The 25849-nt window shown below is 38.1% G+C and overlaps 1 protein-coding gene and 1 pseudogene across 10 annotated transcripts in view; both read left to right on the plus strand.

Annotated features, from left to right (window-relative positions):
• Positions 1-25849, plus strand: part of REPS2 (RALBP1 associated Eps domain containing 2) — a gene marked incomplete at both ends in the record, with an annotated part of 264962 nt that overhangs the window by 165520 nt on the left and 73593 nt on the right. For 2 of the 9 annotated variants that reach the window (XM_080719429.1, XM_080719430.1), the window contains 5 exons: positions 3193-3287; positions 6796-6865; positions 8555-8608; positions 13417-13462; positions 16819-16955. In XM_080719429.1, coding sequence (XP_080575555.1) covers positions 3193-3287; positions 6796-6865; positions 8555-8608; positions 13417-13462; positions 16819-16955 — 402 coding nt within the window. The remainder of the gene's footprint in view (positions 1-3192; positions 3288-6795; positions 6866-8554; positions 8609-13416; positions 13463-16818; positions 16956-25849) is intronic. The other 7 variants (XM_080719431.1, XM_080719433.1, XM_080719432.1 and 4 more) reach the window with 4 other exon arrangements.
• Positions 17504-25849, plus strand: part of LOC308279397 (mitochondrial pyruvate carrier 2-like) — a 28670-nt pseudogene continuing 20324 nt past the window's right edge. Inside the window, exon 1 of the transcript in view lies at positions 17504-17628. The product of the transcript in view is annotated as a mitochondrial pyruvate carrier 2-like (transcript). The remainder of the gene's footprint in view (positions 17629-25849) is intronic.

Consider the following 25849-nt stretch of genomic DNA (forward strand, 5'->3'; position numbering starts at 1 on the left):
CAGTGTAGTACTATTCTAAAGGCAGATATATAAACCATTGGAGTTAAATAAAAGCCTAGAGCTAAATTCTTCCCTATATTGTCAAGTTATTTTTGACAAGGTTTCCACGAACATTTGGTGGTGGAAATATTAATCTTTTAACTAAATATTGTTAAAAAAATAATAATTACATGGAAAAGAATAAAATTGGACCCTTACCTAATCCCATATACAAATATTAACTCAAAATAGATAATAGACCTAAATATAAATCTTAAGACTATAAACTTTTAGGAGAAAATCTGGGTCATTAAACCTCACAACATTGAAATTGGCAGTGATTTCTTGATTATGATTTCAATGGCACAGGTAACAGAAGAGTATACAAACTCCCTAAAAAATAAAAAACATATTGTATATCCAAACACAATGTAAACAGAGTTAAGAGTTACTAATAGAATTGGATAAAATATTTCCAATTGCTATATCTGTAGGTATATTAATATTCCAACTAGAAATCCTAAAAATTAACAACAATAAAGGCAAACAATACAATTTAGAGATAGGTAAAAGACTAACATAAATAATGAATCTCCACAGATAACCAATCTTAGTTGTCTGTTGGATGGAAAATCTTGTTTCTCTAGTTCTGGAGTGTGTTACCTATTTCTTCTTTGTAATTAATCTCTTTGAGTATTTTCTCTAGTGCTGGTATTGAAGACATAAATTCCTTCAGTTTCTGTTTGTCATGGAAGCTTCTTATTTCTCCATCTAATTTGATAGAAAGTTTTGCTGGGTAGGAAATTTTTGGCTGGAAGTTGTTTTCTTTCAGAGTTTGGAATATGTTACTCCAAGCCCTTCTGGCTCTCATGACTTGGTTTGGGAAGTCTGGAGTGATTCTAATTGGTTTGCCTCTGAATGTCAGTTGGCCCTTTGCTTTTGTTGCCTTTAAGATTCTCTGCTTGGCTTCCACAGTGGTCATTTTGAAAATTATGTGGCGTGGGGATCCTCTTCTCCGATCCTGTCTAAAGGGAGTTCTATAAGTTTCCTGGACCTGTGTATCGACCTCTTGCTCTATGTCTGGAAAATTTTCTGCTATTACTTCCTTGAAGAGATTGTTGATCCTTTTGGTTTCACTTTCTTTTCCCTCCTCTATTCCAATTATTCTTAGGTTAGCTCTCTTAAAAAGGGCCCATATTTCTTCAAGATCAGATTCCTGCTGTCGGATATTTTTTTCTAGATTAGAAACTATGCGTTCATTTTTGGAATGATCATCTTCTAAGAGCGAGATTCTGTTCTCCATGTGTTCTAATCGGTTGTTTGTGCTTTGAATTGAGGCCTTTACTTCATTAATTGCATCCTTTATCTCTTTTTGGCTCTCTCTGAGTTCTTTTCGAAGCACCTCTATTATTTCTACAGTTATTTTCCTGATTTGATCTTCTAGAAATCTCTGATTTTCTGTTTTATCGGGTTCTGATGTTGTGGGGTTGTGAGCATTCATTGCTCCAGTATTATTCCTCTTTCCCATGATTTTGGATGTTTGTGCCTTCTCTGGGTTCTTCCCTTGGGTCACTATGACTTCACTTAAGGTGCTCTGGATCTCGAGTCAGTAGTATCTCAGACCCCACTACTCCTTTACTGGGTTGTATCACAGAGTCTCCGACCCAGAGAGTCGATAGAGGCTGCTTTAGACTGTGGGGGGTACCAGGTTGCACGTTCTCCTATGATGTGATATCTCTGCCACCGCCCCTCCCCCACTAGGTCAAGTCCCAGGGAGTACAGTACTGGGATTTCTCCTCTGTGGCCCGCAATTTGACTCACTGTTCTTGAGTACGCAGATGGAGCTGTATTGGCCTCGCTGAATTCGGTGCTGCTGCCGCCGGTGGCAATATGGCGCCGCTGCTACGCCCTCGGCTGTGGGGCTGGCGTTTTTCTCTTGGTTTTGATTTCCACTCTGAATCCCTGCAGCGTGTGCTGAGCTCGGCCACTGGGAGCTTTAGATGCTCTCTGCGCGGAGAAATCCCGCCTGGCTGTTCTGCAGTGGCTCACCTCGGCTTGCTGTAGCCATCCCCTCAAAATTTTTTTTAAATGTTACATTAAAATTTTGACTTCCTAGCTAGGCGTGGTGACGCACACTTGTAATCCCAGCATTCGGGAGGCTGAGACTGGAGGATCTCGGTTCGTGGACAGCCTCAGCTACTTAGTGAGGCCCTCTGCAACTCAGTGAGACCCGGTTTCAAAGTAAAGAATAAAGAATAAAAAATAGTGCAGGAGGTGTAGCTCAGAGGTCAAATGCCCCTGGGTTCCATCCACAGATCTGCAGGAAGTTTTTTTTTTTTTTTACTTCCTGAGAGCTTGTCTTGACAAATTTGATTTGTAGCTTCTGTTTATTACTACCCCAATTTGCTCTTCTTCTGCAGAATATTGACTATTTTTAGGTGTTGAGATTTTTAAAAATAATTTGTGATAAAGCGATGAGCCAAAGTCCTAAGAAATAGTCTGGATGTTAGGTATTTAACCTACCCCAAGTAGCATGGTATTTCCTGGTGCTAATTAATTCAGCTATCAAGTAAACAGCCACCATCACTATTGTATGTTGAAGGAAACTCTTAACATGATTCTTATATCCTTGTCAATTTGCAAGCATTTATGCTTTTATTTTTATTGGTCCTGCTAACCAAAGTTTCTTATAAAGTTATCTTGGACCTACATCATTATAGGATCTTGTTTATTTCCAACAAGAGCTAAAATGAAGCATTTTTCCTTTATTAATATTTATGACATTCAAAGTATCACCATGGTTACAATGCTTATAAATTATACCAGTGTTGTAGTTAATACTTAGTATATTGTGATAGTGATGATTAATGTGGAAAATGACTACTAGGTTGTAACATGAGGTGCAGAGAACATGGTCTCTTCAGCTGGACTGCTAGGGGTTCAAGTTCCTGCTCTTCATTTACCAGCTGAATGACTTTGAGTAAGTTGCTTCGCTTTCCTGTTCCTCAGTTTCACCATGTGCAAAGGGGATGATAGAACTACTGGGATGTTTATGTAAATAACTTAAAATGCTACTTCATCATGATTAGTGTTATAGGTAGTATATAGGAAATAGACGATTTTGTTATATTTAACCAGAACATAAAATGGTTTTAGAAAATACCACTACGGCTATAGTAAGTTTACTAATGCATTTCTTTTCTTTCTTCTTAGCGTTTCCTAAGCCCAAGCGGGAGTGTGCATTATATGATTCTTATTCTGAGTCAATGCCATCAAACCAGCAACCCCGTGACTTGAGCCGGATAGAGGTAAACGATCTCTTTATGTTAATAAATAAGGATGTGTATAGAATTAAATCATTAGCCTATGTTCCTTACAAACTCTGTAAAATGAACTTTTATAATATTTTATCCTCATACTTGGAAATTACTTTGAGAATTGACCTTTCACATCGCGACACCAGATGAATCTATAATTACTTTTCTCTTCTCCCTAAAACCACATTTGGTGCAATAAGCAACACTTCTTGATCTTCTAGAGGTAAAATTTAGATAGAGCCAAACTAAACCACAAAATGTTAGCCAAGTTACTTACTTTAATCAAGCTTTATTCCCCAGTAAATAATTCAAGTTGTGTTTTTAGTAGCTGGACATTGTCAAGGTATAATGAACAAAGAACAGTTTGTGAAATAAATATGAGGACCCAAAAATCTCATTCAGAACTCCTTCAGGGGTTTAAAACTTTTGGTCAAATGAAGAATGATCTTGATTATTCCAAAAGAAACTCAGAGAATCCACAATGTTGGGCCATTTATAGAAGGGCTTAGCTACAGACTTAGCAATCCTAGTTATGAATACAAAAATCAGAGTTGTTATGGTTATCATTATCATCACCACTATCATTATCATCATCGTCATTATGATTCGTATAATGACAACTTATGATACCTGCTGTTCTCTTCCTAAAAACAATCTAGAAACGGGGCTGTTGCTGATGGTCAGTTATAGAGCACTTGTCTAGCATGAATGAGACTCTGGGTTTAACCTCCATCACCAAACTAAAACCAAAATAACAACAAAATAAACCAAGAAAGCCAGGAACTGTTTAAATATTAAAAAAATTAGTTGCCACATAATTATACACAATTATGGGATATAGCATGATAATTTGTATGAAAATGTTTAAATAAACGGAGTTTATTTGTAGGCTCCTGTTAGAGTCCTCTAACCTTAGTTGGAAGCATTACAAGATGATAGAAGTCAAAGACAGGACACAGGGGCATTTCTTAAATTCTTGTGATTACCTGGGTGATTAGTTATTCTCTCCCATGGGGCTCCTGGGCCTAGAGTGTGTGGGTTTCGTCCTCTGCTCCCAGGTAAACCAGTCCAGCCTGTTGATTCAGTGCTCACTCTGATCAACATCTCTCCTTGCTGCTCAGCTTCTATTTCTCTGGCTTGTAGCTTTCATGGCTCAGCAGATTTTTAGGCATGGACAAAAGTTATAAAGAAAACTAATTTCAGGAGGGGAACTAGATGTGCATTTTGAAGAATTTTGGTTCTTAAAATTCTTTTATCTGTCGAATGCATACAGGGAAGAAACTGTACGGTAGTTCTCTGCTTTTCATGGGCCTCTGTTTAATTGGGGGCTTCTGGTAGTCTATGGAGAATGTCTATTAGGCAAGAATGGATGCCTCTGTAGCTCTCTGACACAGTTGCTCCCTGATTTGTGTATGTATGTGCATGAGTGCATGTATGATAGTCCCCTGCTTATACAAAATTATGGGGTTTTTAGGTAATTTTAAAAAATTCCATAAGTTCTACTTTTTATATAAACATATTCTAATATGTATTAGATGGTCTTTGCCCTTCCAGCAGAGACAAATTATACTGGTTTTTTTTGGGGGGTAGAAATATTTTTGGTGACTCACGTTACTTTCCCCATGTAGTCCTTTATCATTTGTCTAAAGGGAAAGAAAAACAAATATGCAGGTGGCTATAAGGTGTATAGCTAGTTTCACATACTTTTGGATACTTTAACAAGCTCCTTTGGGGAGAAGGAGTTAAAAGCTATGTAGTCTTTTCCTCTGTTTGAACAAGGAAGCAGAATAACACCAAAAAGAGCCCTTGTTCCCCCCCCAACTAAATTGTTATTTTTGAGAATGAGGTGTTTTGAGATAATGAATATAGTAAACAAAATTCAAGGATGAAGTAATAATGTTAATTGATGGCTTGGCCATTTAAGAAATATGGTCAGATTTTAAAAGCTAATGATTAAATCTTTTATGTTCATCTGAACTGTTACTTATTGTTCTTTCTACCAGTCTTTCAATCTATTATACATTCATAGAATTTAAATAGATTTTGGTTCCAGCCCTGTGAGCAGTGAACTGAGTATAGTTGTTGTGCTATGAACAAACGGAAAGCTGGCTGAGGTCTCAGGTCACGAGTAGTTTGCTTAGCAGCACATCTTTTTAGCAGAGCTGTATCCTTGTACTTTTTGTAGCAAAAATTCTAGATTTAATTTCAGATATATTTATCTTGAGCCATGATTTTTACATTGTTGAATTTCTTTATTTAAAAAAGCTTTATTGAAAAATAATGTACATACATCCATTTGAAGTAATTCAACTTAAAGCATAGTGTTCTTAAGCCCAATTTTTTATTCTCTATTTTCAAACAGGGTCTCACTAAGTTGCAGAGGGCCTCACTAACTAGCTGGGACTGGCTGCGGACCTGCACAATCCTCCTGTCTCAGCCTCCCAAGTCCTGGAATTAGAAGCGTGTGCCACCACTCCTGGCTCCTTTGTGCTTTTAAATTTATCTTCATTTGATTCCCAATCTGTTTAAAATATAAAGAATATGGAAAGGGACTTGGTGACAAGTCCTCCTATCATTTCTTTCCCCCATCTACCAGGTCAACTTTTCATTCTTAGATATCTTTCCAAAGTTTGTATATATAAACAAAGGAAATATAAATATGTATTTTTGTTAACTTAGTTTTATTAGAGGGTTTCCAGTGCTATGTCCCCCAGCTTTATTGAGGTATCATTGGCAAAAATTATATATATATATATATATATATATATATATATATATATACACAATGTTTTGATATAGGCACATTGTAAAATTATGCACATAGTCTAACAAATTAACATATCCACTTCACAGAGTATTTTTGGTGGTAAGAACATTTAGATCCTCTTTATTAGTAACTTTCAAGTATGCTATATATGAACATTAGCTGAAAGAGTATATATTGAGAGTTGATAAGAAATATATTTATTGCAAGTTGAGTTTAATAACTTTAAACTAATTTATACTTGATTAATTTAGGTATGTGAAGACTTCTCACATATGTGGATTAGGAGAAAATTTTGATCTGTTAATCAATTAAATGATCTTCTTCCACATCGAGGAGGCTATTTTCATCAGGGTTGAACATCCTCTGCATGACATATTCTAGCAAATATCCTCATTATGGGACCACTCAGCAGAACCTCTCTCTGCCTGTGCAAAAGTACATAAAGGCCAAGTTCATGTTTGGCAAACTAGACAAATGCTGTATAGTTCTCTGGCTGAATCTCAGTCTAGATTCAAATTTTAAGTAGGGTCCGTCCACATGCCTTGATCTGAATCATTGTTTCTTTAATGCAAATTAACTTTTATCTCACTAGGAGTCTAAAATAATTGAATGGTATTAAATGTCAGGGCTCACTGAAGACAGAAATTTTGGCAGGAAACACAGGTTTTGAAACATTTTCATCACTTAATTTCCATGCCAACCTTTATAACTCATTTACTTTTCTTTTCTAAGAAGACATCTGTTAAAGATGTGGCTGACTTTCCTGTCCCTACCCAAGATGTGATGGGAGATGACAAACAAGGTATGAAAAGAATGATTTTTTTTTCCTTTAAGGACATTATTCTTTTTAGAGCAAATGAAGACAGTTCTTAGTATACAAACTCATTTGGATAGATTAAGTAGTTCAAATTGTTTTCACTAAACTATAAATTTCTAGCAAGAGCTTTAGTGTGAGCTTTAGTGTGCAGACCCTCCCTCCGTCTTATTGGCCCCATAATCACTGTTGACCTCAGGTTATTCTGACACTTTACACTGGAATCTAGTCCCATGAATTAGGAAATGAATTAAAATGGAAAGAATTGATAGTTTAATATTTGTGTTGGCAGATATGATTTCAGAAAATCAATGTAAATTCACATTTGTTCACAGATTTAATATATGAGCTTATCTCCAAAGGCTTTATCTTTTTCTGAGTGGGTTTATTGGTTTGAGGGTATGAAATAAAGCCAGCTACAATTTGCCTACCTTACTGGCCAGTTAGTTAAGAAGCCATGTAGCACAGTGCCCCATGTTAGGGCTATCATCAAGCATAAGGATGAGTTGGCCTGCAATATCTAGAAGTGTAGGAAGGACTCTCTCCTCCAACCCACATTTTGTATTATGCTTTTATAACCTACCAGGCCTTTCTTCAATGCTGTCTTATTCAGTCGTCACAAAATTGGTATGATTTTTCACCTAAAATTTAGAGATAAGTAAACTGAAGTTTACATGTGGCAGTATGAGTCATTTGCTTGTACAAAAAAGAAAAAGAACTGGGACAAGGAGCAAGCATTTCTGAGTCTTAATCCAGTATTTTATCTGTTATCTGATATTGATTCACCGCTTATGAATGAAAGAGGCATATCTGAAGTGAAGTTCTTGGGTTTTATTGTTGAGACCTGCCATTGATTTTTCTTTGTCTAGGGGTTAAATTTGAGTAATAAGTTTTCCATTAAGAAACAATAATTTCATGCTTTCTGTTTTAAAATTTGCTCAGGAGAGGCAGGCAGAACTAGAAATTATCTGTTGCCCCATGGGCTTCAATCACTCTGCTAACTGGTGGATCCTACTCTTGACTGCACAGTGGAATAACCACTGGGTGAGCTTTAAAAATATGAAAGCCTGGATTTCACTCCCAGACATGTTCATGTCATTGTTCTGTCAGGAATGAAAGAGGGGGGGATTCCTGGTAATACTCCTTATAAGCACTAAAGGCTCTCTCGGGGAAGTTAAAATGTACTCTGTGTAGGAGGATAAACTATTTATGTACTCCTGGAGGTCTTTATTGTTCTAGTAAATGCTATGGCAACTTCTAGAGAGTTGTAAGACCTATTTTTAGTGATCTTTTATTGGTGTACTGTAATTGTACATGATAGTGAGATTCATAATGATACAGTCATAGATGCACACAACATTATTTGGTTTGTTTATCTCCCTATACTTCCCCGCTCCCTCCCTTCCTCCCTCCTTGTGCATGATAGTGAAATTTATAGTAATACATTCATATAGGCACATGACATTATTTGGTCTGTTTCCTTCCCAAACTTCCCTTTTCTCTCTCCTTCTTTTCCCCCCAATTCCACTACTCTACTAGGTAAGATCTATTTTTATAAGCAATGATTAGGAATTCTTGGTTTTAATATAACATTCCTCAAATAAAATTTTATATGGCTTTTGTTTTTTTCCTTCTTTCTCTTTTTTTGTTCTTATAAATGAAACAAAACACCACTAGCATTGAAGAGTACTATCAATGAAGCCTTACCTAAGGACATGTCTGAGGAACCAGGTAGGAGAAAACCATTTTAAGATACTATGTATGTAATTATTTTTAATAAAAAGTAGTTTTGTGAGAAGATTGCTATTCCTGTGATAGTATGTCTGTTTCTATTTAAATATTTGTCCCGTGTTTTGTTACAAGGAAATCTTTTGGTTTGATACCCTTTCCCTCTTGTTGGGTATGAGATGAGGGTGATTTTTTAAGTTCTGAATTTAGGTCTCATTAAAAGCTTCACTCAGTTTGAATTTAGAGTCATGTTAGAAAGTATAAAATTGAGAAGACTTGGAGCTGAGATGATTTCAGCAAGCCATTGCAGCTTCTATTTAGGGTAAGGAACTAATAAAGCAGACCAATAGGAAGCCCAGAGTTAGTATTTTCCATTTCCAAAGCAAAAATCTGAAATATTTTTCTTATACTTCACCACCAGGAAGGCAAGTATATGTGCTTATACATGGAGTGAATTCCAAGGAGAAAAATAAAAATTGTGCTGTTATTTTTATTTTTAAGAGCTAGAACTGTGTTTGTGAAACCACAGAGAATGGCTAGGCTTGTGTCCTCAGCTTTCTTTTGATAAACCTATCATTGAACCAAAATGGACCCAGTTAAAAACCAAGTGGCTGTGGAAGGCATTATTATTTAGAGCTCTGGTTATGAGGACACGAAAGAAGTTACTGCTTTTTCTTTTATTACTATTTTTCTTGCCTACTTAGCAAGCAAATCATGTTTGTTGTGATTAGTTGGCTATCATCCCAGGCTTATCTGCTTAAAGTTGAAACAGAGGAATCTGTACAACCTTGAGGCTTATGCTTTGATAAAATATTTCCCAAACACTAAGTTCACTCAAGGTTCAAAACAGAGAGTGAGATGGAGAAATAGGAAGTAGTGGGAGGGAAAGATGGGCAAAGAAAGAAGCAGGGCGCAGAAAGAATATGAATTAAAATATATGGTTTATTTCAGTGATGGCCTGAGAAATCTACCTTTAGGCAACTCCCCAGGTGATTCTGCTATGTAGCCTATTTAGGGAACCACTAACTCTAGAAAGTGATGCTACAAAATAGAAAATGAAGATTGTGGATCAATCTTGACTCCAAAAGCAGTGGGAATTCCCAAGCCTAATTTTGACATTTGAAACTCATTCAGATTCATTCATCATAGAGGAAAATGCTCTACTTGTGTAGACAAAATGTCTCAGGCCGATTCTTTCTAGCTCTAATTTATGATGCTGAAGTAGGTGCTTCCCAGTTTTTGTAAACTCCATGTCATGGCATTAGTAAAAGCTATTGAAACGGAAATTGATGTTTCTTCACCAGCATTTGGGGATCCTAATGCTTTCGTATTTTTCCCCCAGGGTTTTGAGCATGGTGTCAAGTGCTCTCTGAGGCATGAGCTTTAGATCTCAGTTTTATTATTCCTAACTAGGACTTGGCATCACCAAGCCAAACCTAACAGGTGTGCCACAGCACATGAAATATATCTAAATTTGTTTCACATTGTGCCCCAGAGCATGCTTTATTTTCTGGTTTGTTTGTCCCACTGTTGCCCCTTTCTGGACATGACAGGACCCCTCATCAAACACATTTAATACCTCGTTTTCTGGGAAGCATTTGTATTCTCTGTGGGAGACACAAGAGTCTCAAGGTGATAATTCTGGCTGCCAGTTCATGTCCTGGGGACAGTTCACCCCTGGTTTAGGTGCTGCCTTTTGGAGGGATAATCTTTGGGCTTGCTCTCTTTTTCCATTCCCATTTCCAGGAAAGATGACATGCCTGGGATGATCCAGGAAATTGTCATCCTTCCCTTTCTCCAGCTAATGGAGAAGCTGTGATTCATCCATTGGCTTCTGCTTGAATTCATACCACAATGTGCTCTTACCATTTTTTCGGATACTCACATGCACCTAGTCAGACTTTCAGGAGCATGGAGGCTGATGGAAGAGTTAACTCTGATAGTGTTGTCCATTCTTTTCTAGTCTTATACCTGGGTAGACTTACCAAGACCTGCCCTGTATCTGTTTTTTGAGGTGAACGGAAGGAAAAACATTCCTTGTTGTACTCTCTACAGTTGGTGATAATCACAATGATAAAAATAAAGATGATGTTGTGCGACAGATGAGGTGGTAGTAATGTTATTAGGGAATGGGGACATTCCTTGTTAAATATTTTCCACATGCCCCTACCTTATTTTTGTGTGGTTCTGGGGGTGGAACCCAGGGGCTTTTATACTTCAGGGCTATACTCCCAGACCTATCTTATACTTTATTTGGAAACTGGGTCTCACTAAGTTGTTGAGAGCCTCACTCAGTAGCTGAGGCTGGCTTAGAATCTGTGCGATCCTCCTGTCTCAGCCTCCCAAGCACTGGGATTACAAGCATGTGCCACCACGCCCGGCCTATGAAAAGTGTATAGATTAGTGGAGCCTAAGCCATTTCTTACCCAACATTCCATTCCAAGCTAATCAGCCAGGTATACCACACGGTGGTCATTTTTGTTTGGATGTCTCTGGGTCATGCTGAGATGTTTTAGGCTGGTTTACCCTCACGTTGTAGTTCTCAGATTGCTGTTGGTGGTTCTAGGGATGGCTCCCTTGCCAGCAATTACCCCCATAGTCTTATGGCAGTAGAGCAGACCTCTCCTTCCATTACCTGCTCCCATCTGTGTCTCTTTTGCCATCCCAGGAGAAATTAAATTTAGAAAACAGATTTCCAAGCTTGAAATATCAGGAGACTTTATTTATGCAACTGTACAATAGTAATATTTTGTAATTTTGCAGTACATTAAGCTTTCCTACTACCTTTACCTTCTTTCTTATCTGTCTTCATAATAAAAGGGCTGCGTTTTTTATTGGCTTCACTCTGTAGGTGAGGAAATTGAGGTTCAGGGAGGTAATAGCTAGTCAGTGTTATGGCTGTGAGGAGCATCTGGGCCTCGGGGCTCCTGGCCTAGTCGCTGTTCCTCTCTCTCTCTCCATTGCTCATCCACACCCTCACTCCATCTGTCTGTCTTTATCTCTCATTAGCAGGGCTCACCCCTCCTTCCACGCCCATCCATGCACCAGCAAAAAGACAAAGATAGTGACAACTGACGAAAGAACTAACAGTTCCCATGGTCTGGTTTAGGGAATAGTATTTTAACCTGGCTAGAACTTCTCCTACTCCAAAGCGGTGGGGCCCAAGGGAGAAGAGGGACACAGAACCAGCAGTGGCCAGCCTGCTCAGAGGCCTGTCTGCAGTGCTGTGGTGGGTGAGTTGGGCCACACACTGGGCAGCCTCTTTCGCTGGGAGAGAGGCCCTGCTTAGGCTGCCTTTCTTTGCTGCTAGGAGTTTGATGAAAGGACGGGAGATGTTTTCCCTTTTATATCTAGGTGTGAATGCACAATAAAGGCAAAAAGGGACTCAACCTCCATGAGTTAACCATGCATTTGGGACTCTGGCAGCATTTCAGTTGTTTGGAGCTAAAGATGCCTGTGTTCCCACTATAGCAAAAATGCTTAGGTCCAGAGAAATGCGTCTCTTCTGCAGCTGACCATGTCTAAGGGGAATATCTTTTGGTAGTTTGCTTTGTGCCTTGTTAGCATTTATGAGGATTTTCAACTCTTCTTTCTTCCCTGCTTATTTAACTCAAGGATTTTAATGATTTCCATCAATTCAGTAGGCTGCTTCAGACCAAAGAGGGTCTTATCTTTAGAATAATGTAAAAGAGGGTAGAAAAATGCATTGAGACGTTTTCTTTGGGAAAAATTTGTGAAAACAAATGAACAAATTGTATTCTCTGTGTTCCTCATTAGCAGCACTCATTCTATGAATTTTTATGACATTATATGATGGAAATTTGCCATGTTTGCAAAACCTTAGCATAGCTACTGGTTTTTAAAAGTTGACTTCCATAGAGGATTAAAAGCATGAAAAGAGGATTGGTGTTTTTGTGAATGTTTCTAATTACTAGCCACAACTGGTGATAGGAAAGTAAGGTCCGTGGGTGTTGGTAGTGAGCAAGGTGGCTTATGATTTAAATTTGATGAGGAAAAGTGATATGGTTGATAAAATATTTCAATGATTTCATATCATAATTTTTTTTCTGATTTGGCCACAGAGATACGTGGCATAAGAATATTTCCCGACAGGAAAAGCCGCATAGCTCCTTTTAACTTAACTTGTAGGAGTTTTGCTTTCTTGTGGCCATGCTACTCTGGTAGTATGTTTTAAGAAAATGGGTATCTAGATACATTTTTCCTAGCTTACTGGGGACCTAGTTCACAATCTGTTATCATGCTATCATGATAGACAAAGAAGTACTCAAATATGGATCCATCATTATACACAGAGATAACTCCTTGAAAGGGTTGTCTTTTTATCCTGGTATGTCTTCATTAATCAACTTAGGTTTGAGATGGCTTTTTAGTGTTCTGACAAAAGGGAACATATGGTGGTTTTCTTTTCTTTTTTAGATGTTACTGGGGATTGAGCCCAGGGGAGTTCTGCCTCTGAGATACACCCCCGGTACTTTTAAAAAATTCGAAACAGGATCTCTTTAAGTTACTTGCACTAGCCTTGAACCTGCAATCCTCCTGACTCAGCCTCTCAAGTGCTGGGATTACAGGTGTGTTCCCCTGTACCCAACCTTTTCTTTGCTTTTAATTACAGCATTAGCTTTAAAAATAAAACCAGGAAATAGTGAAAATGGGGAATCTAGCCAGTTCTTCACATGAACAACTTTATCTCACATTTACTTGTTGATGTGTTCTGCACTAGCCCAGGTGCTGCGTATAACCCTGTTTACAGAAATGAAACCCAATCAAACAACAAATAATCTTTGTTTCAGCAACTTCTAAGGATTCCAACAGTCTCAAAGCAAGACCAAGATCCAGGTAGTGTTCATTTACTTTCTGATTTAATACCTTTTGTGCCCTGTCCTTTCCTAGAAATATTACCCCAAACCCAAACCATGAGCCTTTGCTTTAAGACTTGAAGCTAAAGATAAGGGCCATTCTACTTGCTCTGAGTGGCCTGCTTGGAGGGTGCAGTGATGCTGGGGGCCTCTTAATCTCTGTGGTCATTAGTTCTAGAATATGGTTGCTGATGCTTTCTGCCCCTTGACAGTGGGTTGTGTAAGATGGTCCACTTGGGGCAGGATGATAACTAATAGTGGGGAGTAGCTTTGGAAATGGAAATATGATTAATAGATAACTAATAACTGGAATGTTCTGTTATGGCAAGTTGAATATCAAAATTAAGTCTGGGGAATAAAATCTAGAGTAGGGAGAGAATGCTTGTGTATGTGTGTGCATGCATGCATGTGTGCATGTGTGTTTCAGAGGATAAAACCCAGGGGCATTCTACCTCTGAGATACACTCCCAGTCCTATTTTACTTTGAATTGGGATCTCAATAAGTTGCTGAGGGCCTTGCTAAATTGCTGAGGCTGACCTATAACCTACAATCTTCCTGTCTTAGCCCCCCAAGTACTGGGATCACAGGCATGCCTCACCACACCTGACTTAGAAAATGCTTTTGATGATTTTAAGGAGGTGCAAAACTTTATGTTAGCAGTACTCATGGTCTGTTTGAACCTAGTTTAGTGCCTCTTCTCTGCTTGACATTTTTGAAATGGTCATTAGTGGAAGAAAGAGAAGCAGTAAGGCAGAGCTGTGGTTGACATAAGACTCAGGAGAGAGAAACAGGAGAAATACAGAAACATTACAAGAGTTAATCTATTAAAGAGAGAAATGGTATTGGGATCACTTTTCAGCAGTATTACTTCATGTAAGATAGACTACTATATGTGTTTTCTACATTTTCCTTTAGCTCTTAATGACATTTTTTCCTCTTTTGATTTCTAGACACATTCCTGAAAAGGTGAATTTAAGTCTGATCATGTTTTATATGCGTGAAATAGCTACATTTAAGGAAATCTCATCTCATTGTAAAACAGAGTTAGCCCTTAGTTTATCTTTTATGTCTACGTCTTCCAAGAAGTTTTGTTTCCTTGTTTATAGAAGGTACTGATGTCTATGTTCATATTTTTAAAAACATATCTTTAAAATTTCAGTGTGTGTAAAAGGTATAGCCACTCTCTATGGTCACCACATTTACTCATTTTTCTCTAAGGATGAATGGCTCTTTTACAAGTTAGTCTGTACTGGATTTGGATATGGAAATACTAATCTGCATTTTCAATGATAATTTGCAGAAATCTGCTTATGCATTTGTAATTAATCATATATCGAACACCACAGTTTTAGCTTCCGCTGACTTCTATCTCCCAAAGTGAGTGACATTACAAAATCTCACAGGCATATACTCCATTATTTATGCATCTGGCTAAATTTTATTTATTATTCTTTCAGAAATTAGCCTCTTGGTCTGATTAGGATGATTTTATTTTTACTTTTTCTAACCAGGTCATTGTTGAGACCAAGAGAATAAAATGCTTTCTATTCTCCTTTTTAAAATAACAAAGCTCTGTAGAAATTTAAGGCAAAGAAGGAAAAGAATTACCATCCTAATACTATTATGTCTATCATTTTGTCAGTTCCTTTCATATTTATGTTTTAATTAGTTGCAGTCATGGTTATACAATCTTACTTATTTGATATTTAGTGCCCTTCCATATGAAAATATTAACATAGAGATCATATATGGAAATTAAATGAGGTATGTGGTATGAGATAGTATTTATATGTGTGCATGTGTGGCCACATTATTCTTTCTCGAATGGAAAATGTCACCAAAGCTGTATGTAGCATAGAAAGTTCTTTTAATTTCTAGCCAAGGACTCTAATTTCCTTTTTAAATCAATAATTCCCATTTAAAAACTTTGTTGTCTTTTCCTCCCAATTCCCTTTTATTCTGGTTGAAAGCATTAGAACATTCTTCCCTGCTAGTTCCTGCCTGTCTTTGCCTTGCTTGTCCTGCCAATTTTGTTACAGGGACCACCCCAGAGCATGTCAGATGCCATTGTGGTGGTTTTATTAAAGATTATAACCTTGGAAGACAGACAAAACCCTAAACTACCACAAAGAAACCTTGAGAAACATTCAGAAAAAAATCTTACTATGTCAAAAACAGCTATGCCAAGAACTGAGGGGCTTAATAGCCGTGGATAGATTCTAATTTCCTAAGCGCCACTCTAATAGCTCAATTCAAAGAATGGTTTCCTGAGGTGACTTTGTTTCTAGGACATATCTCTGATTCAGAGGTCATTTTCTGCTTTGATATGACATTAACTGAGAAGCCAAAGAGAAGACATACCCATCCACTTATATTCGTTTCCTAATCATATGATCATATGGGACATATTTTAGACCTATTCCTAAGGAGAAGGCCAATGATATGAAGTTGAATTAATTTAGAAAATAAGTAGGTCTCCAATCAATACTCCAGCTGCTACTGCCAAAGGATTTCTTCTTTGGCCATAGGCAGTCTAAGAACAATTTAAACATGGAATTTAGAAAGCAAGACTCGAGTTTGAATAGAACCTATGTACCTTTGTAGCCATATGACCTTTGATGAGCAATTTTGTTCCTTTTTCTCCAAATTTCATTATTGAAGTTATAATCTCGAAGTTGCCTAATTAGTTGTACCTTGCTACACTTTAAGGAAGAAGGTTAACATGAAGTTTATGCTTTGAAATTTTCCCCAAACCCTGATATTTTGCAGGGCAAGGCAAGCTAAATACCTCAACCTGATGGATGTATTTTTCTTTCCTAAATTTTATTTGTGGTGTATTCCCTTGAATATTTGATTTTTAATTGGAACTTATCTGTATCAATTGCATATGTGCCTGGAATCACATTCACAAGTAAATGATAGAAAAACGCTTCAATCAGTTACTACCATGAAGCTCTTCTGTTAAAACATGGAAGTACCTAAGCTGAAGGGCTTATATGTTACTCTTATGAACAACTTTAAGAGAAATCATTTTAATTCAAACAAAGCTTTTGGTGAGGTGTGTGTGTGTGTGTGTGTGTGTGTGTGTGTGTGTGTGTAAATTTAGGTCTATAGTATAAGAACAAAGAAGTTAAAATGACTGATTCCAATTTATGCTTGGAGTTGGATAGTTATGATATATAGCAGCATCCAAGGTATAGTAGACTTTTTGGCTACTTTTGGCAGCTTCTCAGCCCTTTGCAGTTGCTCTGACTTTAAGGTATTTTTTATTTCAACCCAACTTCAGGGAGTAAAGCTTTGTTATTTCCCTCTGACCTTCCCTTATTTTGCTGCAGATCTTACTCTAGCACCTCCATAGAAGAGGCCATGAAAAGGGGTGAGGACCCTCCCACCCCACCACCGCGGCCACAGAAAACCCATTCCAGAGCCTCCTCCTTGGATCTGAATAAAGTCTTCCAGCCCAATGTGCCAGGTGAAGTGCTCCTTTGCTCCCCCCTCCTGAGCCCTTCCCTCTCACGGGGAGCCAGTGGATGGGTCTGTCCCAGAGGCCTTAGTGAGGCGGGGGAAGGAGCAGATCTGGCAGTTTCCAATCCCATGAAATTCTTTGCATTGCTGTGGTATTCTTGGTCAGGAAAGCAATCCTAGACAGATATATAGCACATGTATCTGGAGCCTCGCCCACACTTGCCATGGATGAAGACTTCTGAGATTCACTCTCAAGAGGATAAAAATACTTCAACCTCAGGCAGCCACTGTGTGCTTGGCTGGGGTCTTGTTCTCTGCGTCATGGTGATTTGTAAACAAGATTACTGTCTGTCATTTCCTCAGACACTTGTGCAGTTCTTCTGTGCGAGATCGTGGTGATCAGTGCCTGGCCAGAATCTTCTCCTTTGGTTGAGAAGACCCTGTGTCCTGTAGTGTTCAATGCATAGGGTCTCTAAATCTGACTAATAGTCTGGGCATTGGTAGAGGGGTCTGGATCAGGGCCCCTTCAGATGGGCTGCACTGAGACTTCTGGCGATGGGCTTTTTGAGCAAATGGCTGTATACTCTGGCTGGAGTTGGGGGAAGGCATAGGGACCTCTCTGCTCTCCTGGATTCCTGTAGACTGGGTGACCTCCTTCTAGAGAAGCTAAGGAACAGAAGGTGGGAGACATGCCTTTGCTTTAGTGCAGGTGATAGAATTCAACATGCTTTCTACTGTTATTTTGGAAGCAACAAGGGCCTTTCCACTGACTCATGCAGGCAAGCTATAAATACTGTCATTTCCTGCAACTTTTTCCATATCTATGTGCATTTTCAATCATGTCAGCCTCAGATGCTAGTGATTTGCAGCATCAGATTATTGTCTTTTCTACTAAAGCAAGAAATGACTCTCCTTGGCTCACACATTAGTATGACCTCTGTGTCTGGGCAGGGCTCAGCATGTTTTATTTGTTCTAATAAAGTGCTCTCCTCACAGGGAAGTTATAGATTGCTTTTTAATATACTAGAATCTGGACCTCTCTATGAAATGTGAGTCTCTGCAATGAGTTCATCAGACAAAAATTTCTCCTCATACTTTGATCCAAATTCTGGCATAATTTCACAGTAACTGATATGTAGGGCGGGAGTAGCCATGGGTGATGATGTTATAAAAATTTCACATGGCTGGCAGATTATGACCTAGAAGATTTTTCTACGGATATAGGAAGATTAAAACAATCTGGGTAGCTATCTCAGCACCTTTCCCTAGCAAAGAGGGATACTAGAAATGTGCATGTGTTTGTCAGGCTGTGTGATCCAGCAAGGCAATGCCAGCTGTGTTTAAGAATTGCCGTGCTGGGGTTTTTATGACATTGCATCATATAGTGGAAGAGACAAAACTGTATTTAGAACTCATCTCAGCTGCTTCTTAAATATTTCATTTTCAGCAAGTGGCCTCATCTGTCTGTGTTTCATATTCCTAACCTGTAAATAAGGCCAATACTCACTCCGTGGAGTTGTTTTTGGTGAGAGAATAGACATAGTAAAAATATCATCCTGTTTGGCCCATAGACCTCAAGATGTGTCTGAGGCCTATGTTTCCATGGCTTGCAAATACCCCATGGACAATCCTTGACTGATGAGAATAAAGCCGCCTGACTTCTTGCCCCCCCACCCCAAGTGGACGCTTCTTTCTAGGTGGGTCTTCAGAAGATTTGTAGACAGACTGAACCCTGGTTGCCTACCACATTACCCTATTCATTAATACACTTTTCTTGTTTATATTTCTTCCTGCTCTGTCTCATTTTCTCCATGCCCAAATAAAATACATGTACTCAAGTCTCTGCCTCAGAGACTGCTTTAGGGAGCATCTGCATTAAGATAGTTTCCTTTGACATCTCCAGTGCTGAAATTACTTCACAATGAAAATCTGTCTTTTTCCTTTTCTTTCTTTCCTTTCTTTCTGTGCTGGGATTGAACCCAGCGGCATTCTGCCTCTGAGCTACACCTCCAGCCCTTTATATTTTGAAACACAGCCCCACTAAGTTGCTGAGGCTGGCTGGCCTTAAACCTGTGATCCTCCTGTCTTAGCCTCCCAAGTACTGTGATTATAGGCATGCAAAACCATGACCATGAGATTTTAATGAGCAGTTTATATTTATTTCGTGAAGAATAGAATGTTTCTGAAGTATGAAAAACAGGTGGTATCATTGCATCTACTTAATTTGTTTCCATGTTATTTGCACAGAGAAGTACAAGTGTCTGTCCAAATTATATAGCATTGTAGTGTATCACATGTGGCTAGAAATTATTAAAAATCGGATTAATGAGAAATGTGTGAAGTCAAATGTAAAACTAGCAGAAGAGTTCACCTGTGAGGACCATGGTGCACATATAGCAATCGCTTTATTGCACTTGCTTTAGGTATCACTTTGGGCAACTACATTTGCTGTTTGTAACGTGAACTTTCTGATTAAGCATTTTCTATTTTATAGTACAGAACTGCATCATTCCTTTTAGTGCTAGCGTGATATCTATGTATGGCAATTGATTATGTACTGATGGGGATGTCTCCCTCCCTCCTTTCCTCTCTTCCCTGTGCTGTCCTCTCCAACTCACTCACAATCTCTCAACCTCCCCACCTGCTCTTTTCACTCATTTCTCATCCTTGCAAGCCTCTATGCTCTCTCGTGTTTTTTTCCTCACATCTTTCTGTATCTCTTTTCTGCTCCTTCTTTCCCCCTTCTTTTTCTTTTTGTCTCCCCTCCTTCTACCCTTTGCCAGGCTTTCCCACAACCCCACATCGCTCTTCTGTTATAAACAAGGCATAGATTATCACTAAATTCTGTATGTTGGAGTTGTGGGGTCAAAGGCTGCAGATGTTTCAAGTGTCGCTCTGTCACCAAACTGTGCTGGAGAAAGCCTATTCATTGACCCCATTGATTGAGAGTTCTTCCCTACACTTTCACCATCACCTGCTCATGTTGATCATTTTAATTGTTACCTACTGAATAGGCGAAACTTTGCATTTTCCTAATTCCTAGTGAGGCTAAGCATCTTTTCATAGCACTATTGGCCAGTTTTGTTTCTTCTTTGGTGAATCACTTGTTCACAAAGCTCAGCCAGATATTATTGCCACATCTTTCTTTATCTAACCAGATACTACTTGTCTTTATTTTGCCTGAGTGATTCTAGACTTCCCTTATCTTAGACACTTGGGCATTTGAGAATGGCTATGGAGGAAGCTAACATAACCCATTGCCTTCTTGGATTCTTTTGTCCCTCTGGCCCCTTCTTCTGCCATGTTTATCATCACTTAAGACAGATTCTACCTGTGGAACCCTGTTTATAACAACAGGAGAATAAGGAAAGGTAAGGGAAAGAGCAGATGGTAATGTGAGTTAAAGCAAGATTTGACTTGAGTTGAAAGGGCAAGATAAAATGAACCTTTTATTTGAAAAGTAACACTCAGTGGTGGAAAACAGAGTGAATGAAGCTAAGTTGCTGAGACAGATTGTCCTAAAATAGAATGATAGTGTGGAAAGGAAATAGGATAAAGAGAACATTCAAATAAGCAAGAATGTAAGGGACAAATGAAGAGAAAGATGGAATGGGGCCAGGTGTGGTGGCGCATGCTTATAATCCCAGGACAGGAGGATTGCGGGTTCAAGGGCAGCCTCAGCAGGTAGTGAGACTCAACAACCTAGTGAGATCCCATTTCAAAATAAAAATAAACTAGGGCTAGGGGTGTAGCTCGGAGGTAGAATGCCTCTGGGTTCAATACCCAGAACGACAACAAAAAATGGAATGGTTGTTAAATAAGAATCATGGTTTGTATACACAGTAAGAAGCAACAAATAGAGCCAAAGGAAGGGGAGTCCACAGACCCTTAGTAGGAATTCAAGTAGAATTAAAGGGAATCAATTAGACGTTGGTGTCATCAGCGACATCAAATTTATAAAGAGAGGTAACATGATATGGGAAAGCAGAAAAAAGAGCTGATTTAAAGTATAAATGTATAAAAATGAACAAGACTAACTTTGGAAATATGGGACTATTAGCCTCAACTATAACATTTGTTAAGAGAGTATGGGTGTTTGGTTTGTAGGAGCCTAGACTATCCCAGGGCTCTAGGAACAAGTTTTAAACCTAAACTATGGACTTTTTTCGATGGTACTGGGTTTCCTGGAAGCCCTTCTACCTCTGGGCTAGTGGAAACAGGGTCTCTTAAGCCAGTGCGGCTGGCTTTGAACCTGCGTGATCCTCCTGTCTCTGCCTCCCAAGTGCGGGGATTACTAAGCGTGCACCACCACACCCGGCTTAAACTATGGACTTTTACTGGGAGAAGTTGCTATAATCTGATCCCTGTGTATAATAAAGAGGTCACCATTTGTGATAGTTGGTCTAGGTCTTGGAGCCATCGCTTTGCAGTTCCACACATCATCTGTGTTTGAGAGATCACAAAATTCCCAAGGAAGTCTCAGTCAGAGAAACTTGGAGGTAGTTAAGCCTGGAACTTGCTCAGTGATATTTACATTTTATATAGCTTTATACTTTACCCATGAAACATCTTTTATTATGGAAATTCCAGTTAGAAATATAAAGCCAATCCTTTCTGGAAGCTAACCTCTTTTTCCTCATTCAAACTGTTTTCACCAGGTGATTTTTTTTTCCATAAAAGGAGTTTCTTCTCTTTTGCAGAGTAGGAATTTTCCTTCTTCTGCTCTTGACTCTGACCCACCTCTTTCAAAGCCATGTCTAAGATTTGCAGCTCAAAGTTCCATGGTGATGTTAAAAATTTAAGCCTTAGCACTCACTGTCTCTGCCACAGTAGCTCTGCTCATCACTGAGAATCCCAGCAGAAGAAGTAGACATTGTGTGGAGGAAGCATAGCCATTCCTTAAAGCTTCAGACCAGGAAGCTTAATTTCTATACTTATACTTAAATTTAATAGAGGACATCTAGTTTCATGCATATGTTGAACTCCCATATAGGGCAACTGTTTCCTAGTGCCACCGTCTTACATTATTAATATTTTGGTTATGGGGATTGACCTCAGGAGTGTTCTACCTCTGAAATACACCCCAAGCCCTATTTTATTGTGTATTTTATCAGCTAAGTTGCTGAGGGCCTTGCTAAGTTGCTGAGGCTGGTCTTGAACCTGCAATCCTCCTATCTCAGCCTACCAGGTACTGGGATTATAGGCATGTGCCATAGTGCCTGGCACCTTTTTGCTTTAAAATAGGTGTTGATGGACAACTTTTTCTATCATATCCCATGTGGCCAGATACATTGAGGTCCACATGTTAAAACCATTATTATATAAATGAATAATATATTATGTTCATGGATAGTATCTGCCTATGGGGAGCTAATTTCCTATCTGTGGTTTAGACATACTAATCATAAAAAATCCATTCCATAGTTAAGGAGTTATGGTATACCCATACCATGAAATCTTATGAAGATGGTCAAAGGAATAACATATGTATACTATATGGAAAAGTATTTGAGATAATTGAATAAAAAAGGTATAGTGTAGAGTATGTAGGTTGACAAATGTATAGACAGTTTCAGGAAGGATCTCTAAAAAACTGTCAATGATGGTTGCCTCAGGGGAAAGGAACCGTATGACTACAGACAGAGCTGGAAGACAGAATTATTTTTCACTTAATACTTTTATCTTTAAAATTTTGCCTCATAAACACATATATATTACAAAAACCCCCCTTTCACTCCTTACCTGCAGTGATGCCATATGAGGTTCCCAGAAGCCAGGCATGGTGGTGCATGTCTTTAATCCCAGTACTTGGGAGGCTGAGACAGGAGGATCACAGGTTCAAAGAAAGCCTCAGCAAATAGTGAGACTTTCATCATCCTATCAAGACCCTGTTTTGAAATAAACATAAAATAGGCAAGGAGTATAGTTCAAAGGTAGAATGCCCCTGGATTCAATCCTAGTACCACACATACACAAAGGAAAAGCCCCAGAGATGTTTCTCCTGGCAGAATTGACCTGTCTTATACTTGCCTACTATTCTGTATCCAGGGCATCTTTATGACCATCTGCTACCAACTCCTGGCATGCAGCTGACATGACAGAAGCATTCCAGAACATTCTTCTAGGCTCTGATATGTTCTTCAGATAACTGTCCAGTACCCCTACAAAATGGAGGAATACTTTTGGAGGACTCCCTAAGGCCCTCATTGTGAGATGTACAGTTGGGAAAAACAACATGGACAGCTCTGGGTTAAATTGGAAGGATAGGTGTATTTATTGACTGTGAACTGAGAGGAATCTGTCCTGGGTTTTGGATAAATGAATATTTCTCTCTGTAATTTGAGAAACAAACCCCTTGAGTGTAAGAGATTTTTCCTCAAGAATAAACTTACCTTACAAGTTCTCTAAATGATGATTTTGCCCATACAGACAACTCGTTCTTACAAATATACCTATGTATTATTTGTGTGAGAATCACTTGTTCCCTTTTAAAATCTAGTAGGACTTAAAAATTTATAGGATTGAGGTTCCTCACATATATTCACATTTTGGGGTCCACAGTACTCAGCCAGCCAAGGATTCAATTTGGTAGTCTGGGTAGTTTCTTTCCTTTTCTTTGTAAATGAAATCTTTATTGAGATATAGCCTACATACTATAAAATTCACCCTTCTAAATTCATGGTTTTTAGAATATTCATGGTGTTATATAATCATTAGCAAATAATTCAGGACATTTTATCACCTCCAAAAGAAATCCTATATCTGCTAATAGTCATTCCTCATTCCCTTTCCTCTTCCACTTTCTGTTAGTGTGGATTTGCCTGGTCTGGGCATTATATGTTAGTAGAATCATACTCTATGTAGTTTTGGTGATTACTTCTTTTCCTTAACATAATGTGTTCAAGGTTCATCCATGTTGTAGTATAACTCAGTACTTCATTCCGTTTACGGCTGAATAATCTTCCATTGTATGAATAGACCACATTTGTTGATGACTTTTGAATTATTTTCATTATTGTGAAAATTCTGCTTTGAACATTTATTTCCAAGTTTTCGCTTGGATATAGAGATAGGGGTAAATTTCTGGCTCATATGGTAACTCTGGGTTGAATATTTTGAGGATTTATTTAACTGCTTTCCAAAGCAGCTGAAACAATTTACCATCTCACTAGCAACGCATTAAGGATCCTGGTTTCTTCACATCCTTGAAATACTTGTTATTGTTTTTTTTTCTTTTTTGTGTGTGGTACTGGGGATGGAACCTACCTCCAGGTTACAGCCCTGACCTATTTTCTATTTTATTTAGAAACAGGGTCTCACTAAGTTGCTGAGAGCCTCACTAGTTGAGGCTGGCTTTGAACCTGCATGATCCTCCTGTCTCAGCCTCCCAAGTGCTGGGATTACAGGCCTGTGCCACCATGCCTGGTCTGTTATTGTCTTTTCTATTTTAGTCATCCTGTTGAGTATGAAGTGGTATTGTTACTGTGGTTTTGAATTGTGTTTCCTAATGACTAATGATAGTAATCATCTTTTCATGGGCTTACTGGCCATATTCATGTCATCTTCAGGGAAATGTCTGTTCAAATTCTTTGTCCATTTTTAAATTGGGTTATATGTCTTGTTATGGTTGATTTATCTATAAAGTTTCTTTACATATTCTCAATCAAGTTCCTTTTCATGTTTTATTTACAAATATTTTTCTCTCATTCTCTAGGTTGTCCTTTTACCTTTTTGATGGTATCCTTTGAATCACAAAAATTGAATAAGATCCAATTTACTTATTTTTTGTTGCTTGTGCTTTTTGTGTTATATTTAAGAAATTATTGGGTAACTTAAGGTCACAAATATTTGATCTTTTAAAGTTTTATGGTTTGAGGTCTAAAATTTAGATCTAAAGTCCCCTTTTGACTTAATTTTTATGTATGGTATGAGATAGGAGTCCAATTTTATTTTTCTACATTTGCATATACAGTTATGCCAGTACCATTTGTTGGAAATACTATTAATTTCCTGCTTACTTTTCTTGGACTATTGTTGAAAGTCAATTGAATATAAATATAAAGATTTATATCTAGACTATCAATTCTATTTTACTTATCTATGAGTGTCCTTATACCAATGCCACAGTGTTTTGATAATTTTAGACTTGTAGTAGATTTTGAAATTAGGAATGTGAGTCTTTAAACCTTATTAAAGGTTGTTGTGCTTGTTCTAATTATTTTGTTTTCCATATGAAATTTATGATCTGATGGTCAATTTTTTTCTCTTGTTTTTTAAAAATTTTTATTGGTGCATTATATTCATACATCATATTGGGGTAAAAAACTTGTGTGTACAGACATGTACACATCACTGATTTAACCCCTATCCAATTCCCACCCCATTCTCTCCCCATCCCTCCCTCCCTTGCTCAGCTTAGTGGTTGACTTCGATATGTTTAAGTACATTGTTTTAGAGATTTTCCTCTTCCCCCCTCCTTTCTCCTCCTTTAGGTTGTCTTGTTTGCTCCTCCATAGGATTTCCTTTTTCATCTAGAGTTCCTCCTATGACCCATTTCTCCCTAACTCTTACATATTAGGGAAAGCATCTGATTTCTTTTTTGTGACTGACTAATCTCATTTAGCATAAGGACATTATGCTAAGTCAGATGGTCAATTTTTAAAAAAAATTCCAGCTGTAATTTTGTTAGGGATATCATTGAATTTGTAGATCAAGTTTGGTTAGTATTACTAGCAACAATATTAAGTCTCTCAATCCCTAAACACAGACTGGTTTTTAATTTAATTAGGTATCTAAATTTCTTTCAACAATGTTTTGTAGTTTACGGCAATCAAACATTATACTTCTGTTAAATTTATTCCTAGGACTGTTGTTTTTTATACCATTCTAAATGGATTTTTA

The sequence above is a fragment of the Muscardinus avellanarius genome (genome assembly GCF_963383645.1).
Source record: "Muscardinus avellanarius genome assembly, chromosome: X".
In the NCBI taxonomy this organism is placed as follows: Eukaryota; Metazoa; Chordata; class Mammalia; order Rodentia; family Gliridae; genus Muscardinus; species Muscardinus avellanarius.